This window comes from Branchiostoma belcheri, unplaced genomic scaffold, assembly GCF_001625305.1.
Source record: "Branchiostoma belcheri isolate BF01 breed outbred unplaced genomic scaffold, Haploidv18h27 scaffold54, whole genome shotgun sequence".
NCBI classification, from domain to species: Eukaryota; Metazoa; Chordata; class Leptocardii; order Amphioxiformes; family Branchiostomatidae; genus Branchiostoma; species Branchiostoma belcheri.
In genome coordinates, this window is record NW_017804176.1 from 2039343 (window position 1) to 2056172 (window position 16830).

The 16830-nt window shown below is 44.8% G+C and overlaps 1 protein-coding gene across 4 annotated transcripts; it reads right to left on the reverse strand.

Moving 5' to 3' along the window:
* Nucleotides 1–205: 205 nt before the first annotated feature.
* LOC109481103 (titin-like) lies at nucleotides 206–16556 on the reverse strand. Of its 4 annotated transcripts, XM_019783576.1 has the most exons (13): nucleotides 16158–16556; nucleotides 12132–13422; nucleotides 10729–10836; nucleotides 10096–10152; nucleotides 9550–9894; nucleotides 9335–9442; nucleotides 9096–9194; nucleotides 8855–8929; nucleotides 7706–7810; nucleotides 7170–7229; nucleotides 5490–6872; nucleotides 1630–5276; nucleotides 206–1185 (listed from the first exon to the last, which is right to left on the reverse strand). In XM_019783576.1, the coding sequence occupies exons 1-13, from the start codon at nucleotides 16331–16333 to the stop codon at nucleotides 1065–1067; spliced, it is 7575 nt and encodes a 2524-aa protein (XP_019639135.1). In that variant the 5' UTR covers nucleotides 16334–16556; the 3' UTR covers nucleotides 206–1064. The 4 variants fall into 4 exon arrangements, with proteins under 4 accessions (XP_019639135.1, XP_019639137.1, XP_019639136.1 ...); XM_019783578.1 differs by lacking the exon at nucleotides 10729–10836; XM_019783577.1 differs by lacking the exon at nucleotides 7706–7810.
* Between the last annotated feature and the right edge of the window lie 274 nt (nucleotides 16557–16830).

Genomic DNA, 16830 nt, shown 5'->3' on the forward strand with positions numbered 1-16830 from the left:
CAAGTAATAGAAACCAAAGTAAAACTGTTGCAGAATTAATAAATCTGTTGAACGTTTTCACGAAATTATGTGCGATGCTATGAAGGACATGTGTGTCTGTTCTAAAACGTGTTAGTACAAGACGTCGACGCTACAAATTCAGTTAAATCTTCGTGCAATAAAGACAACATCCTGTATCTATGGTAACAAGAAACACCAACTACTCTTTTCAAACACAAACTTAAAAGAGTTTCTTTATTTTTTTACGTCACTACCTTTATTTGTTGCTGTGCTAGCTCTCTGCGTCATCATGCCTGTTGTTTATGCATGCTACTGTAGAAGTCAAGAAATGTATCTGTATCTATCTTCATCTTTGAATACCATACAACCATTGGTTCATCCTCGTAATTAGATTACTTTCCTCGCCTTTCTGAATCCTTTGATTCACTCCATTTGTTAAACCTTCCTGTCTCGATACTTCATTGTTTCATCAACCGGTTGCCCCCTGTGTTACAAATCTATCTCACCCCTCCTAAACAGATACGCTACATCACGTTGCTCTTCTACTAGAAGCATGCATATACCTATTGAATGGCGGGGGTTTTGTGGCAGAATGAAATTTTTGGCTGAGAACAGAACTCAGAATTTTTCTGAAAAATAACGACTCAAACTACGTCAATAATAAGTGTCATGGCGTGTCTTTATTACTGGGATATAGTAGAGGGAAACGCACGAATGTGACGAGAGCCTCTAAAAAGCTTGAAAAGGTTCTAGAATCTCAGCGTTTTCTGCATGTGCTGAATTCTTTTGGAACCCCCTTCTGTCTTTCTTAAATATACACTTATCACTGACCAGTCTACACAGCGTTCTCCAGTCCTGTACACAATCTTGATGTATGTTCTCAGAACCGAAAATGTCCACCACGGATTGGGCGTACCTAAGTCACCCGTCCTTGCCATAACCATGTCTTTTGCTACTTAAAAGTTCCTACACCCACTCAGTAACACCTTCTCCATGTAAAACTCCTCTCGTGGGTTCGGGGCACTTTTTTTGCCAGCGTGTTTGTTGTGCACGTCTGCCGTTTTCTACTGGAAATCCAGCAGGTGATATTTCAGCATCGGCAGCCACATTTGGCAGAAATAAGGGCATGGGGTCTCCAGAACGCCCAGCCTTTCCCACACGCTATGGGAACTTAGCGCCTCTTTCCTAACAGAGAAGGGAGCAGAATAACACATGCTGAAAGTTAGACTTACAACATTTTTTCTCACAGTTTTCTGTACGGCATACCAATACACACCGAAACACATGAGCCCCCAGTCATTGCTTTTGTACTTGGTTATACTTCGTTTTATCATGTTTTTCTTCATCTTAAGCTTCGTTCAGTAGTTATCTTTTTAAATTTTCAGTACACTATATTTCTGCTCTACGCTTAGCGTTAAAGGGCATGACAAATAGGGGATAGGGCATGCAGGGGTTTAATTCAGTCGGAGCATACTGAATACGATAGTAAAGGATTGCGGTGCGGAAGAGGATGTGAAAGGGGTATTTCGTTGATGAATGATGAGACCCCCCAACACACCCTCACGAATTCCATTCCCTCGTTAGTTCTTTCTCATGTCTCAAATGCCTCAAAGGATGTACTTGACGTACGTGTTGCTGCTACCCTGCGCGCTGTCCTCTGCTGGACTTTCCTCTTCTTCTTCTACCGGACTCATGGGCAGCTCTGTGAAGCTGGACGGCCTACCGAGTATGCGGGCTGGGTCGAGGATGTACTCCTCCAGAGACGACAAAGATGCAGACACTCCACCCTCTCCGTCTGTTTCCGTCAGACTACTGATAGTGACATCATCACTCATACTGTCCTCATCATCATCGAAGCCCTCACGCGGGCTGAGGCAGACCTGCAACCGCGGAATATCCCACTCGACTTCATAACCGTACACCAAGACTTTCTCAGCGCCGTCGTCGTGCGCGGTTGTTTGGAACGGAACACCGTATTCTGTTGCGGTGATCATACTCTCCTCCTCTTCACCAGTGAGGGCATGGGAACCATGAAGTGGTCGTCTGGCAGACACGTCAACATTGTGCTTCTGCACCTTCTGCTGCTTTGCTGAAGCGCCCTCTGGTGATGTTTCTTCCGTTCTTCTCCTCGACATGTAGTAAGGCGAAGAGCCGTGATGACTGAACGGTGGGGAAATTACATCCCTTTCCCCGTATCTGGGGATTTCTGGTGAACTGGGAGAACTTGTTGGCATCAGAGGACTCTTTGGTGGCTCCTTCTTCACTATTTCTTCCCATTTACTAACCATAGACCGAACTTTTCCGGTGCACAGCTTGGGAAAATCGTCTGGTATCTTAGACGGGGAAGCGTCTTTTGATCGGTGATCTGATGGAGACAAACATTTTTCTGCTGGAGAATCTGTCCGCGGTCTTACCGGTGACGTATATGTAGGACGAGGACTTGTACCCTGAACGTCATCAGATGGTCTCTTCCGTTTTACCTGCGTTCTTCTGTCTGGGGTTACAAAGCTTGGCTGATCCTGTGGAGGATAGGGTCCATGAATTTTGTCATAAGGAAAGAGCAGAGAACCTGTCGGCGTTTTAAGCTCGTCGTCTCTGTTTGACACTGGGCTGTGCCCTTGACTCGTAGAGTCTTCCGTTTCTGTGAGTTTGCGAGCTCTTGGGGCGCGGATGGCTTCCTGGACGATGCCAGGATGTCTGATTTCTCTGACAGGGGGAGATACCGGGATAAAGGTGTCAAGCGTCTGCCGCGTTGGGGAAAATGCAGGACTATCATCGAGTTCCTCTTCAAGTATTGGCGGAGTGCCAAGGTGGGTAGAATGGACGCTGAGCGGGGATGATGTTTGTGAGGACCTGTCGTCCTCCATGTCGAACTGCAAGATTGTCACAGTTCTGCCCTCAGGCATGTCCCCGACTAAATCATCGCCATGTGATGGTTGGCTTTGATTCAGGGCGGTTGTTTCGTCTTCAGCGTCTTGCTCTTGCCTCAAGCACTCGACATAATTATGCCTGCTGGTGGCTAGCGTATTCGAAATGGCTTCGTAGCATCGTTCAACGTTCTGCGGCGAATGCCGTGGACTGTGCTTTGGTGACCAGACCACTCTGGCGCCCTTCTGGGGATGGGTGCAGAGACAGTCCATTGGTTTAAAGTCAGGGTTGGGTGGGAGTTCTAGTTCATCGGACGGTGACTCGAACGGTTTTCGGTCTGGTGGTGGGGCGACGCAGCGGCAACTCATCGGCTGTAGACTCTCTACGTTCACACCTTGCTGAGCCTCCCCTTCAGCTAGGTCTGATTCAAGAAGATTGTCGTACGGCGATGGAGACAATATCTCTCGCTCGCTGCTGCATGGTTCTGCTGCTTTCGTTTCGCCTGAGTACTCAGGGCTAAGTTTGTCGCCAATGTCCAACAAGATCGGTATGATCGGACGCTTCAGGTCGTCGTACTGGACGTGGTGCTTGACCACAGGGATGTGACCGTTGATGATGGGGGTCAGTAGCCCGGTGGTAGCAGGCTGGTGTTCCTCAAAGGTATAGCTCGCCTGCATACCCCAGCTGTGTCTCGGTGACGTCGGCATGGGTGGGATCTCCACGTGTTCTGACGTCGTTGGGTCCATAGTGAAAGGAACACCTGATGTTACGTAGTATGACGTCACAGGGACTGTTGCCATTGGAGTACGGTACTGTCCACCACCAGACGGACCCGGACCACCGTTACCAGGTGAGGCAAGGATGGAGTCCGCAGACGTTTCCGATTCTGCGGTGTCGGTATCACTGTCTGAATCGGACGAATCGGTGTATTCTGCTGATCTTGGCCTGTTGTCATCACCAGGTGAATCAGATGACACAACAGGAGCTGAATCAACACTGGTATCCTCCACATGCTCCCTTACAGTTTGATCAAAGGTATCGTCTTCTTGATCATTGTCACCGACAGATTCAGCCCCAGACTCTGGCACTGTTGCCTTTGTGCCGTCCTCCCTAACTTGATCTTCAACGGTACACATCTGATGATCTGATTCAGCCACCAATTCGACAGGAATATTTTCCGGCGTTGGCGTGCACTCTTGTTCAACTTCCAGTGGCAGCACTATTTCTGAATCAGTTGTTTCAGGATGTTTGAACTCAAAGTTCATTCGAGATATGTATGTTGGACTGTCTGGATCGTGGTGAATAGCTTCTGTAAAAGATCGCTGTTCACCGTACTTTTGTCTGCGCCGTCGCTTCTTCTTACCAGAACCGTCGTCATCAGACGTGTCTGACCCACCCTCAGTGGACGGGCCGGTACTTTCGAATGAGTCCATTGAGGTCTTTTCTTGACACTGGTCTTTGTCCTCGTCTGCGTCTTTTGTTATGACTATAAGGTGTTGTGTGGACGTGTCCACCAGGTGTTTCTCTGACACTGTCACGTGGAATTCTTCATGGTCAGAATCCATATCATCACCAGGACCTTCAGACGCCAACAGGATTTCATTGTTATTTGAAGGGTCTACTTCCCCTTCAGCCATCAGATCTGCATCCTCCCCATCGTCACACCGGTATTCGGTCGGTTCTGTAGCGGACAGTTTTGATTGGTCCTCATATTCTCTTAGCACGTCAGTAGATGTCACATGATCGTCTACGTCATCTAAGCTGTCTTTCTCAAAAAGATCCTCCTGTAGTTCTACAAGCCGGTCGTGCTCCATAACAGCCTGCCGTTTGTCTTCGTCCTCCGAATCATCTGAGGATGTATCATCCTTATTGCCTGTCTGCTGCTCAGTGTACGTTTCCCCATGGATTTGTCGCAGGTACAGCGGATTACCTTCTGGTCTGTCCTCCTCAAACATTATACACTGCTCTTCATCATCGTTGTCGAGATAATGCAGTTCCTCAGGGTCTAATTCTGATTCTTCAGAACTCTCTAATTCCTCATGATGCCTATCATGTGTATACGGACTGCTGTGTGAATCTGCTAGCTTTGCACTTTGCCTCGGTCTCTCTACTTCGTCTTGCTGGTTATCATCGTCGGATGCTTCTGAGTCGTCCTCCCGGCTGTGTTCGGGAATGTCCGGCAGCTGATTCCTTACCATTCTAGTAGCTGCACCTAAATACAAGTTTCCGCCTGAGGTAGCCCACGCGTCTGTGCGTGTCAGCCTTTCTTCTGGAGATTCTGTTCTCTCTGGTACGTCAAACTCACCCTCTTCGTCACCAGAAGAAATCGCTTCTTCTTCCTCCTCTTCTTCCTCTGATGTTTCAGCCGACGATGTGGAGCTCCTCCTTGGCGTCGACTCATTGGCCTCCTGCAAGAGAGTAGAGAGACTTTCAAATCGTGGGCTGCGAGGCAAAGGTCGTCCAAGTGGGGTAAGATACCCTTCGGCAGATTCGTTACCAGTATCACTATAAGCGCAGAATTGCATTTCCTTAGAAGCATGTGAGTTGGCATTAAAAGAAGCAGAACTGTTATCGCCACCAGCACTATCACTACCTTCTGACACTGTAGCGGGACACACAACCTTTATGTCCATTGGCTCAGCACGCTGTTGTATCGGCGATGTTTCTTCCGACGACGCCTCACAGACAGGTGCTTCAAGTTCGAGGAATGGCGGCCTCCGCCGTACTGTCCGGGGCGATGTGTCGTCAATCTTCTCCCATCTCGCCCACGGCAGCACCCTGAGCCTTCCTGTTTCCTGCTCAGGGCATGACATTTCATTCTGTGGCAAAGACACCGCTTGCGGCTCGCTACTACAATGACCATCAGTACACTCTGTGTTTCCCTCATTTGAAGCCCCCGTGTTAGGTTGATATTCACGATCTGCGCTTGTTACAGCAAACTCACACGGTTCTTTCGTATCATCCCTTGGTGTTGACTCACCTGTAGCTAGTGCTTGTGGGCGGGTCTTAGAGCTACTGTCATCCTCACTGTCAGACGAGTCTCGGCTTTTGGTTTCACGTGTCTTGTCAAGCATCTCTTCCTCCCGTTCTTTTTTCAAGGAATCGTCATCATCTTCACCCATTTCTACGTCTTCCTCTGGGATTTCCTCGCCTGCTTTTACCTTAGCTTGATGTTCTGGCTCGTCTTTAGAGGAGGATGTGTCGGCAGCTTTATCGCTGGTATCAGCGGCAGTAGCTGACTCTTGGCTTTCGATAGATTCGCCTTTTGACATTGCTTCCTGTCGCTGTAGCGGGCTTCGTTTGTTGTCTTCCTCCTTGACTGGTTCTTCAGCATCTTCGTGATCTGATGCAATTGCTTCTTCACCTGACTCATCAGCAGGTGTCTCTTTGTCCACGTCAGCCGTGGGTGATTCACTAACATCGTCTGCTTTTTCTGTTGGTAGGTCATCGGCAGTTATCTCGGCCGATTCGTCACATTCTGCTTCGTCTGGTGTCTCGTCTTTTTTCAAGTCATGTTCAGTGCTGCCAACAGAACTTGTGTCAGCACCTGCACTGTCTTCTCCTTCCGTTTTCTCTGATGACTCGAAGTCTGCCTTCTCAGATAGGTCTTCGTCTGTAGGCGTGTCGCCTCTTACGGCTTCTAGGCTTCCACCGTCGTTGTCTTCATCGTCTGCTTTGTCATCGCCCTCCGTCACCTCTGACGGAACTATGACCGCCTCATCACCAGAAGCAGCACAATCACTGACAGACTGTTCTTCGTCTTTTTGTTCAGTGACGGTGCCTTGCGGTTCAGTGTCATGATCTTCCTTCTCGTCCTCAGACGACTCTTCACCGTCGTCTTCCTCAGGTGAGACATCAGGAACGGCACGTTCCTCTGCCGGACTCACTTCCGGTTCTTCCTCCTTTTCAGGCAAGACTTCTTCTGTTTGATCTTCATCTTTTGTAGAGGGAATTGACTCTACCGGCTCGGCTTCTTCTGCAGTCTCTTCAACAACTTGTGGTGGCTGAAACAACAAACAATTTTATTAGCCACATTACACTGGTACAAAGCTATGAATTATCATTATGTCATAGATTTCAAGATTATAGACCTTGAAATTAAAGCACCGCCTCTGCGTTTGTAATTACACATGAATACCAAATGGTAACAACGCATAACACGTATAATAATTATTGTTCCTCCTTCCTGACACCGAATAGCAATTTGTTCAGGCACAGTATCAGACCAACCTACGCACTGGGAAATACGTCAAGATACTATTTGAAATCTATAAGTGAAAGCTTATGAAAGCATGTCTCACCTTACTGACGACGGCAGCGAATGATTCCTTGAACTCTGCGGCAACAGGTTCTGTCGGTGGCTGTAAGAAAAACAATGAGCATATCAACAGACGGTATGGTAGTCTATAACAACTCAATCAAAATTCAATCAAACGTCACAAATAATCAGTTATTTTCTATCATGTATGGGGGTGGCAATACGGAACATGTTGAGAGTAGGAATTATGGCATGACTCTACAACTCGCTTTGAAAGCTTGTTGATAGGCTTGAAACGTTAAAGGGTACAGATCTTGACAAACCGTAAGTCTTTGTCAATCATTTGCATGGCTAATTGTTCTCGATTGCAATCGGTATACCCTGTCACATAGTACTCGGAATACGGCTTTCAGGTGATAATGTTAGCTCAACAATAACAATTGCATCTTTATACACAATATCAAAAAGTCTCTCCCGGATGTCCGTATGCGTTTATTATCTTCTAGGGTACAGTTATTTACAGTTTGTCACCTTAAGACCTAACTCTTGACGTTCAGTTTGAATTATTTTTCCGTTTACCTTCCCGCCAATCGGCGACTTGGGGGGTCTATAGCTGGTGAGGGGAGGAAAGTCCTCCTCTCCGGCTTCATAATCTGACAGGTCCCACTCATCGGAATACGATTCCTGCTTCCACGAAGGGTCGTTTGGTTTAAATATGACGGGGTGTTTGGTGGGCTTTTAGGATGGTTATCGTATCAAGTAACATTGATGGTGGATTGCCTAGACTGTACAAAATCTGGACATTTGACATAGGGCATCACTGGTAATAGTCCAAACTTCTTTTGGTACATTTCCAGTTTGGACATGATGGTTTGCATTTTGGTATGATATAATCGTGAATGATTTCGTCATAACGACATACAACAGCTGATATCAATTTGACACATTGCTTCCAATGAAATATAACTTGCAGTGTCGTTTAAATGGGTAAGCTATGTAATATGTGTGAGAATGTTGTCATGTGGGTGTGTCTGAATTTGAGAACCTTCGCCTAACAGTCTGAATGGAGGCTTTGGTAAAGCTGTCCACCATCATTGTTGATAGATGACATGCAAAAGGATCTGGGATCACTCGTACAGATGCACGTGGTCAGGGTCATGTTACGATAGTTTGTCAAAGAGGTTAACGTCCAAGAACACACATGTACAAATGACACCGAAAAACGTTTCGTCATAGCAAGCACGGGCCATAGCCAGGTCCACGACCGATGGCGAAAATATACCAGGCATGTTTTATGTTGATTATTTTAATCATTTGTGAGGGAGTATCATTTTACCGGGTACAAACGAAACATGAACTCGGGATGGCTAAGTGAAATGGAAACTCACTAAAGTGATCACATGCCATGAAACTAAGAACGGTCCTTCCATGACATCACATTTAGACTGGCATTTGTAATCGTTAGTTTCCCATTTCAAGTCATGATCAATTGAAGGAAAGAAAAACATGTAAGTGCATGTAAATTTTTTTCCGTTCCAAATCTTCTTTCTGGCAGTATCGAGACAGCTAGTCTACTACTCTCTTCGTAGATCTTGGGAAGGAAGATCATAACTGCCCCGTTCGTATTGACGCTTTAAAATTGAGCAGACAGAAAAACTCAAAGATCATTCCTCCCAAGATCTACTTGAGAAGAGTATCTTCGTGCAAAAAAAAGTATCGTCAACTTGCATTGTCAGAATACCTAGCTGTCACCAATGACGTTCCGCTGGTCATCCAGTAGAACAACATCCGGTCGTAAAAATACTGGCAAAAATACAGATCCAGAAAAACGCGTTAGCCCTGATGAGATAAAGCATTCTGGACCCAAAAAAACAGCAAGAAGCTATAAAATCACGTGTGGTCCTGCCATTCTCTCGCACTGTGCAAAGTTTTACTTGTTAGATTTAGTTTCGTGGTTGCATATGTGTACCTGAGGGTCATCCGCGTCTTCTGCAGGTTGTTTGTCAGTGGGCGGTTGACTCTTTTCTTCTTCGGATTCCTGATCTTTTTCGTCATCCGGAGTAGATGTCTGTGTGCCAAGAATTTATATTCCATTTACAAAGACTCAGAAATAAAACAATATAATGTCTTACTTAAAGTTGAAGTACCCATGTTTATTAAGGTTGGTACCTAGACGCTTGTTGATGAAAAAGCAATGAGTCATCGTACCTCTTCTTTTGGAGATGGTGCGGCCTCTGAGGCCTTGGTGGCTTCCTCTTGGCTTTCCTCTTGCTCGTCTGCTTGTGGTGGTGTCGCCTCTTCTTCTGATTCGGACTCCTGTGCGAAACAAATAGTCGTTATTATCTGCTGATAGAGATTTTCTGTAATCACCAAACGCGAACCTTATGGCAGCAGTGTGTACTAAGATAAAAAACTGCTCTAACCTCCTCTTTTGGAGTGTCGTCATGGCTGATGGATGGACTATCATCTTCTTTCGTATCTTCGTCAGTGGGTTCTTCTTCTGAAGGAGCATTGTCTTCAGTAGCTGCTTCCTCTTCTAGGGGAGCTTCCTCCTCTGAAGCAGCTTTATCCTCAGATGCTGCTTCCTTCACTTCAGGGGCTTCCTCCACTTCCTCAGAAGCCTCTTCCTCTTCTTGAGGAGCTTCATCCTCTGAAGGAGCTTCCTCTGAAGGAGCTTTTTCCTCTGAAGTGGCCTCGTCCTCTTGAGTTGTTTCTACATCTGGAGGAGTTTCATCCTCTGGAGTTTCCTCTTCTGCTGGTGGAGGTGCCTGTGATCAAAGTTGGGATTAACATGGTGAGACCGATTGATATAGGATCAATGCAAATATCAAATGCGAAAGGTAAACACTATCTACATCCGAGCACATCTGGCAGTCATGTATGGAACGTCTGCCTATAATGTCTCGTACGGTCGTACAAAATATATATTCATAGGTCTGGTATACATTATAAGCTGCGATATGGCTAACCTTTTTCAGCACCTCTGCATATGACTCTTCAAACTCAACGACAACGGGTTCAGCAACCTGGAACAAGACCAAAAGAGGAAAGGGTTGCTACATTATCATTTTCTAGATCTGTTGGCATTCATGATTCCACACACACATGAAAACTATTCGTTGCAGATATCAGTCACCTCATCATATTTCTCATACAACTGAGGATGGTAGGCTAATCAGTGATACAAGAAGTCTTTAACCTCAAGATGCAATGTTCAAAGCTCAGAAGTCAAAACAATGGTGGTCCGGGTCAGTACATACACAAAATATGTTATGTTCGGTTTCTCATTTATACCATCGTTGATACAGAGGCTATTGCATGCCTGCAACTCTTTTCATCTCACTCACATCTTTACAATCTGTATTTTTCATCTGTTTTGATTTCATTTACAAATGTACCTTGTTCGATAGATTTTATACGACGTTAAGAACATATCATTGAAAACATTGTGATAATGCAAAGTACACACATTAATTGACGTGTACACATACATAGTTCACAACGGATTCCAAGAAGCATGTTTCAACCATACAGGATGGAACTGTATGCAGGCGACTTCAAGCGTTAGGATGTATATATGCTTTTGCGGCTGCATTTGTTACCTGCCCTCCCACTGGCGACTTTGGCGGGCAATAGCTGTTCAGCGGGGGATAGTCATCATCGTCAGGCTCGTCGTAAGTTAGCAGGTCCCAGTCATCGGATATCAGTGCCTGATACAAGTTGTGATCACGGCATTCCGAGACGTTAATAGGTGCCAAGAATGCCGTGATCACATACTTGAAAGTTTTGTCCCTTAAGACTTTGCATTTTCGCTACAAAAATGTGTTCATTTTACGTCAAAAATACACGTCTTTAGGTCGGCATATTATCAGAAATGAGTGTCATCGTCGATCCCATACAATCCGCTTGCTGGATTGATATGTCAAAATGGACACGTTTTCGTACTGGCAAAAATGCAAATGAGGGCCTTTATAAGGAAGGGGAGTCGTAGGAATGGCTCTGACTCTGTGACGTATGGGTTCAAATAGGAACGGTTTTTGCTGTGATGCATGCAAGGACAGATGGTTGAGTGAAGTGAGCAGATGGGGAGGGTTTATTTTAGTGGGCATTTCTAAGGGAAGGATTTATGGTATTACTAAAGAGATGCGGCTCAAGGGGTGTTAGCGTCAAAGCAAAAAGATCAAAGCTGAAAAGGCAGAGGTTATCGGGAGCAAAGTGGACCTAGAAGAAGATGTAGTTGTGATTACCGCGTCAAAGTATTTAGTATGAAGAACTACAATTGTGTCAGAAATGCCACTTTGGCAGGGTTTCTGTTTCTTCTTTCGTCCGTAACTATGCAACATGTTCATGGAAACCAAGCACTCGCAATCTGTTCCTGCTTATTCCCTTCACATTATGTCAACCTTAATAGGGTCATCCCAAACGATATTGGAGTACAGAAAACAAGATGTCTGTCTATCTTAATAAGCCCTCTTAACATTCAACTGTCAAGGACATAACCCTCTCCTCTATAGAGGGACAGCCCTCAATGCTTTCCAAGCACGTCCTAGACGGCAGCTGGGTTGACTTTGTGGACCCTCTAACGTGTAAATATTTCAAGGATTGACATTGTATGGAATTTGCCTTGCGGATCAGTTACCGGACGTGGAACTTACCGCGTCGCTCTTCGCTGTGTAGCACTGGCAAACGCAGTACGTGATCAGATCGGAAGAGCAGATGTGCCCGGGCACTTCCTTTAGCTTTACGAAAGCTGAAGTAATTTATGGCACGCCCTTCGTCTTTGCTTTTTAAGGGTAATGAAAGACCTTTACTACTAAAAGAGCCTAAATCGTGAGGAGTTTAGGGTACCAAATTTACTTTGTCGCGTTTATTCCAACCTTAGTCATAAATAAGATGTTAATGCTATCCATAAGCTAAGGGATTTGACATTGACACTGAACGTCTAAAGAGACGAAATAAGTGTAAGTAATCTGGTATTTAACATCTCATAAAAATTCTTCGTTACCTGAAGCTCTTCCTCCCCAAGTGATTCCCTGGGAACAGAAGAGACATCCGATTCATCTAAGACTGCTTCTTCTTCCTGTACAGCTTCATCCTCCTGCGGTGGTTCTTCCTCTTCTATCGAAGCTTTCTCCTGTGGAACTTGAGGCTCTTCTCCCTCCTCGTCTTGCTCCTTTTCATCAGCTTCGTCTTTACTTTCGTGAGCTTCTTCCACGGAAGGCCCACTCTCTTCTTCCTTGTGTTCACCTTCTGCTTCAACTTCAGCTTCTGATTGAGTCTCTTCCTTGTCGTCTGCTATTGAGTCTGTTGCTTCGTCGTCGGTTGTGAGGATCTCCTCCTCCGCAAGAGGAGCGTCTGATGATGTTTCCTCGTCTTCAGCTTCCTTGTCTGCTGAGACGTGCACGTCTACTTCTACTGATATTTGGGTATCCTGTGGTTTATCCTCAGCATCACTGTCGTCGTCCTTCTCTTCTTCAGGAGATGTTGGTTCCGGTTCTTTAGTCTGTTTCCCCGCGGCTGTGTCTTCTTCGGGGATTGGTGACAAGGACGCACCTTCGTCTTCCTCTACAGCTTCTTGGATGGTACTTACGTAGATTGCTTCAGGATGAAAACGCACTCTTTTAGTTGGGGATTTTAATTGGGCATCATCTACTACTTCCTGTTCCTCATCATGTTCATCTTTGTCTACATGTTCTTCTTCTTCGTCTTGCTGGTCTGAAACTTCTTCTGGAATGATGGTGTCTTCAGGGGAAGTGTCTTGTATGATGTCGGGGGATTCTGGTGGGAGTGCGCATACTTCTTCAGACGTCTTTGTGGTTTCTAAGACAGTCTCGTCCAGTGGTTCTACTATTCGTAGTACAACCTCTTCTACTTCTGGTTCTTCTTCATCTTCCGGTTGTGTTCTATCTAACGCATCGTCTGTTTCTGTGACTGTCTCTTCTGGTTCTTTGTCTTCTGTGGTAACACTGTCAACCCTCGGTGGAGGAGCTGGTGGTCTGTCCTCTTCTTCTTCAGAACTGAATGTCTCATCAGCCTCGACTGCTGTGTCAAGGCTGTTGATTTCAGGAATGGGATAGCTTACGTCACTGTCTACCTTCTCTTCTTCCGTCGACTCCGGTTCCTCAACTGGTGGCAGAGCCTCCAAAGCTTCTGGTTTGGGGCTTGTCCTTCCTTCTATGTACCGTAGGTACTCCTCTGCTGGGGCGTCAACCCCATCTACGATGCTCTTCAGTGACCAATTTCTTCTCTCTTCTGGCGATCCGACTGTAAGTCTATTCCATCTGTATTCCTCAGTCCTGTACAACACAGAAACACAGATGAGTTTCATTGGCTGTCATATTCAATTGCATCATCATCACACCATTCAATGCTACTGAAGTATTGACGAGAAAATATATTTTGTTTTTGCTTCATCAGGTTGTCATTTTTCACACTGGCTGTCATTTTTCACACAACCAAATGTATAACGTTCGATAATTCTAACTAACGTTACATTCAATAGTGACTAGAAGTTATATTTCAACGATCAACGAAAATGCATGCACGTATCAAGCTACGAGTTCTAATACTGTGTAACAGTAACTGTAGCCCTCAATACCAAACTACACGCGTCATCGTTTATAATTATAGTCTAGCGAGAGTTTGGCCAAATACAGTGACTGGAGAAAGCAGCTGTGATGATAATGTCATTACTCATATCACTTCATGGCTAGCGCTGATGAACATTTGAAACAAACAAAGGTGCATTCAGTAAATCCCGAAATCGTTGGATATTTATTGCCCTGTTTTCGGTGTAAAATGATGCCAAACTATCAAATGACAATACAATGACAACTCTGGAATAGCTCGATGATAGCACGCAAACATTCATTGGCCAGAATAACAAACCACACAGTATGTCATCCAACACAAATAACAATCCATTCTTATTATTGGCCTACTTGGCAACAATACATACTTCCTATGCATGCTTATTTTATTACTATGCTTGTAGCTTATCGGCACAATGTCCTTATAACACAAGCTAGATCTTAAAGACCTTTACTTGATCGATGCCTTTGCAACTTGTCAGTTTCCATTATCAGTGTGACATGAACTTTGCTACCCATTTGCCATTTGCGCCCACTTTGGTCACAACGCCACCATGCGGCACCAAGTAGCAACGTTCATTACACCCTGATGGCAGCTAAGTTGTAGATATCGCCAAGCAAGTTAAGAGTCTATTAAGTTGTTTTATAAAAAAGCCCTTTTCCCAAGGGGTTGTTTACCTGTACCTTGTTTAGGACCTACATCGCAGACATATCAATGATACTGCCCATAGATACGTCCTTTAAATACCTATATATTACGTCCGTACAGACATATGATACCGGTGGGGGATATAGAGTTACAGTTCCAGGAAAGTGGAAACCGATAACGCCTCCTGACAGCACGTACATCGGGTTAAATCAAACTTCGTGAGGTTGCCCGAACTCCTCTATACCAATGTCTTTGGGGGACATTCAAACTTCGAACATATTGGAATTTGGCGCTAAGAGTTTCCAACATAACGGACAGACGACAACAGTGTTGGACTGTTAGACCATAGAAAATGCACAGATCTATCAGGTGGCAAGGTGGTCTGCAGGTTGTTGACTGCTCGAAGTCAAGGTTCAAATTTTGCAGATCATTATGTTCTGTTGTCTTTAGAACTGGTAAATATGCATCATCTGAGGCGATACCTATTACTAGCACTAGGCCTGGTGCTCATTGATAGTTTCTCTGCTCTAGAAAAATCAATTGTTGCAAATATCCGATGAAACAACGCTGACAGAAAAATAAGATTGTCTAGGCCTAGTGAATGATCTAAATACGTTCTATCTAGTTCTATCGTGATATGATTGACATTCGAGTTGCATGGTCTTTTCATATCCGACGTGAGTAAATTAAGATGTCGAATATGACAAGAATACCTTTTGAACTCCGGATCTTAAAGTCTTGTAGTTGTTTTACTTTCGTTTCTTTCATCCTAGTCCAAGAAGGTGAAGGACTTCTTGCAACGAGCAAACGCTAAACTCTACAGTTGACAGTTATCACGGCTACATCATGAGCCATTAACTAGTCCAACTGCTCTTACGAACATGTAACCCGTGGCAATGCCAGACATATCATTACATTTTCATACACGATTTATAGAAAGCATTCATGGGGCATTTGCGTGTACTGATGTCTTTAAACGTAGTACAGACGTGCATGGTCGAACAATATCTCTATACCAGTCGGTCTGCCATAAGAGGCCCGCAGACAAATTTATCGCCCGGAGGTGACCTCAGCAGGAGGACACAAATGGCACCTGCCATGTACGGCATGTCAGCGCACAGCGGAAATAGATACGGCAGTATCACAAAACTGTCAACAACATGCAAAGTACATATCGAGATAAGATAGGAGAAACGGTACACTGGTCTAATGCAATAAGATTAATCTCAACGGACAACTTTCTGCGAAGTTATCAATGAAGCAAGAGGTCGTAAGGTGCAAGGTTCTAATTCTTCAGAATGACACAGAGGTACATGTCATAAGTGAGTCAGAGTTCGAAAATATCATAGAATGTATAACATATGGAAAGACAAACAGACGCACCATACAATAGCTGGCTGAACTATTTTTCGTTCACTTATACAAGTTGTATATTCTTATCAGTACATGTCAGGAATCTAGGAAATAAATTCTGTTCTAATCCCAGTGCAAGTGGTGACAGACATTTGCCAATTGGCACTATCAGCCTGAGTTCATTTTCAATTTACTGACATGAACAAATACTGAAATAGGCTCATAGAATACACTTATATTAAAGCATTGCAATAACAAACAGAAATTAAGTGTTACTGAAGAAAATTTGTGCTGTTTCTCATCTAGTTTCTTTCTCAGCGCTCCTTCCTCCCCTCCCTCCTACAATCAACTTACATGTAATGATGACTAAGGTAAACTTATGTAACTACAAATATGTATATTTTTGCATAAAGAACTTTTGCAAGTTTGGATTTCTTACCAGTAAGTTTTCCTGGGCAGTAGGGCCTTCTTGCCCATCTCCTTGTCTTCTCGGATACAGTCGATCCTGACATTTCCTAGATCGTCGATGTTGACGTCTACTGTGATGGTGGTCAGGACCCGGGTGTAGCCCAGGCTGGCGGGCTGCAGTACGTCCTTTAACGATGTCGGAGGCATTTCGGCTCAAGTATGTATGAGCCTGCGCTTCAAACGCGGTAGAAACTTGCTCCGGGGGAATGGAAATGTTGCTCCGTAAAGTTGGTTGGCTTGGTTGTGCTGGGATTTGGTGCGCGGGAGGTGGGATGGGGGTGCAATGATGAGAGCTAGCGGACACACTACGCCATGACACTGCTACAACTGGGGGCTGAGAGCTCTAGGGGAACGCGCAGCCGAGAAATGCAGGGGGTCGGGCAGATTCAGGGGAATTTACCGGTTTAATCTTATATATCATTCTAACTCCTATATCTCTTGACTGAAAGTAGATATCTTTCTGTATAAAGTTATGTATTTGTGAGGCACAAAATATGGAACGATACTTGAAATGTTATATTCTCATTCCGTCTTATAAATAAAGATTCACAATTGAATTTGTTCATATATTGACAGCAATTGTAGACGATATAATCTCGACCAGTGATTATTAATGTGAACCAGCGAACTGCATTCGGGCAAAT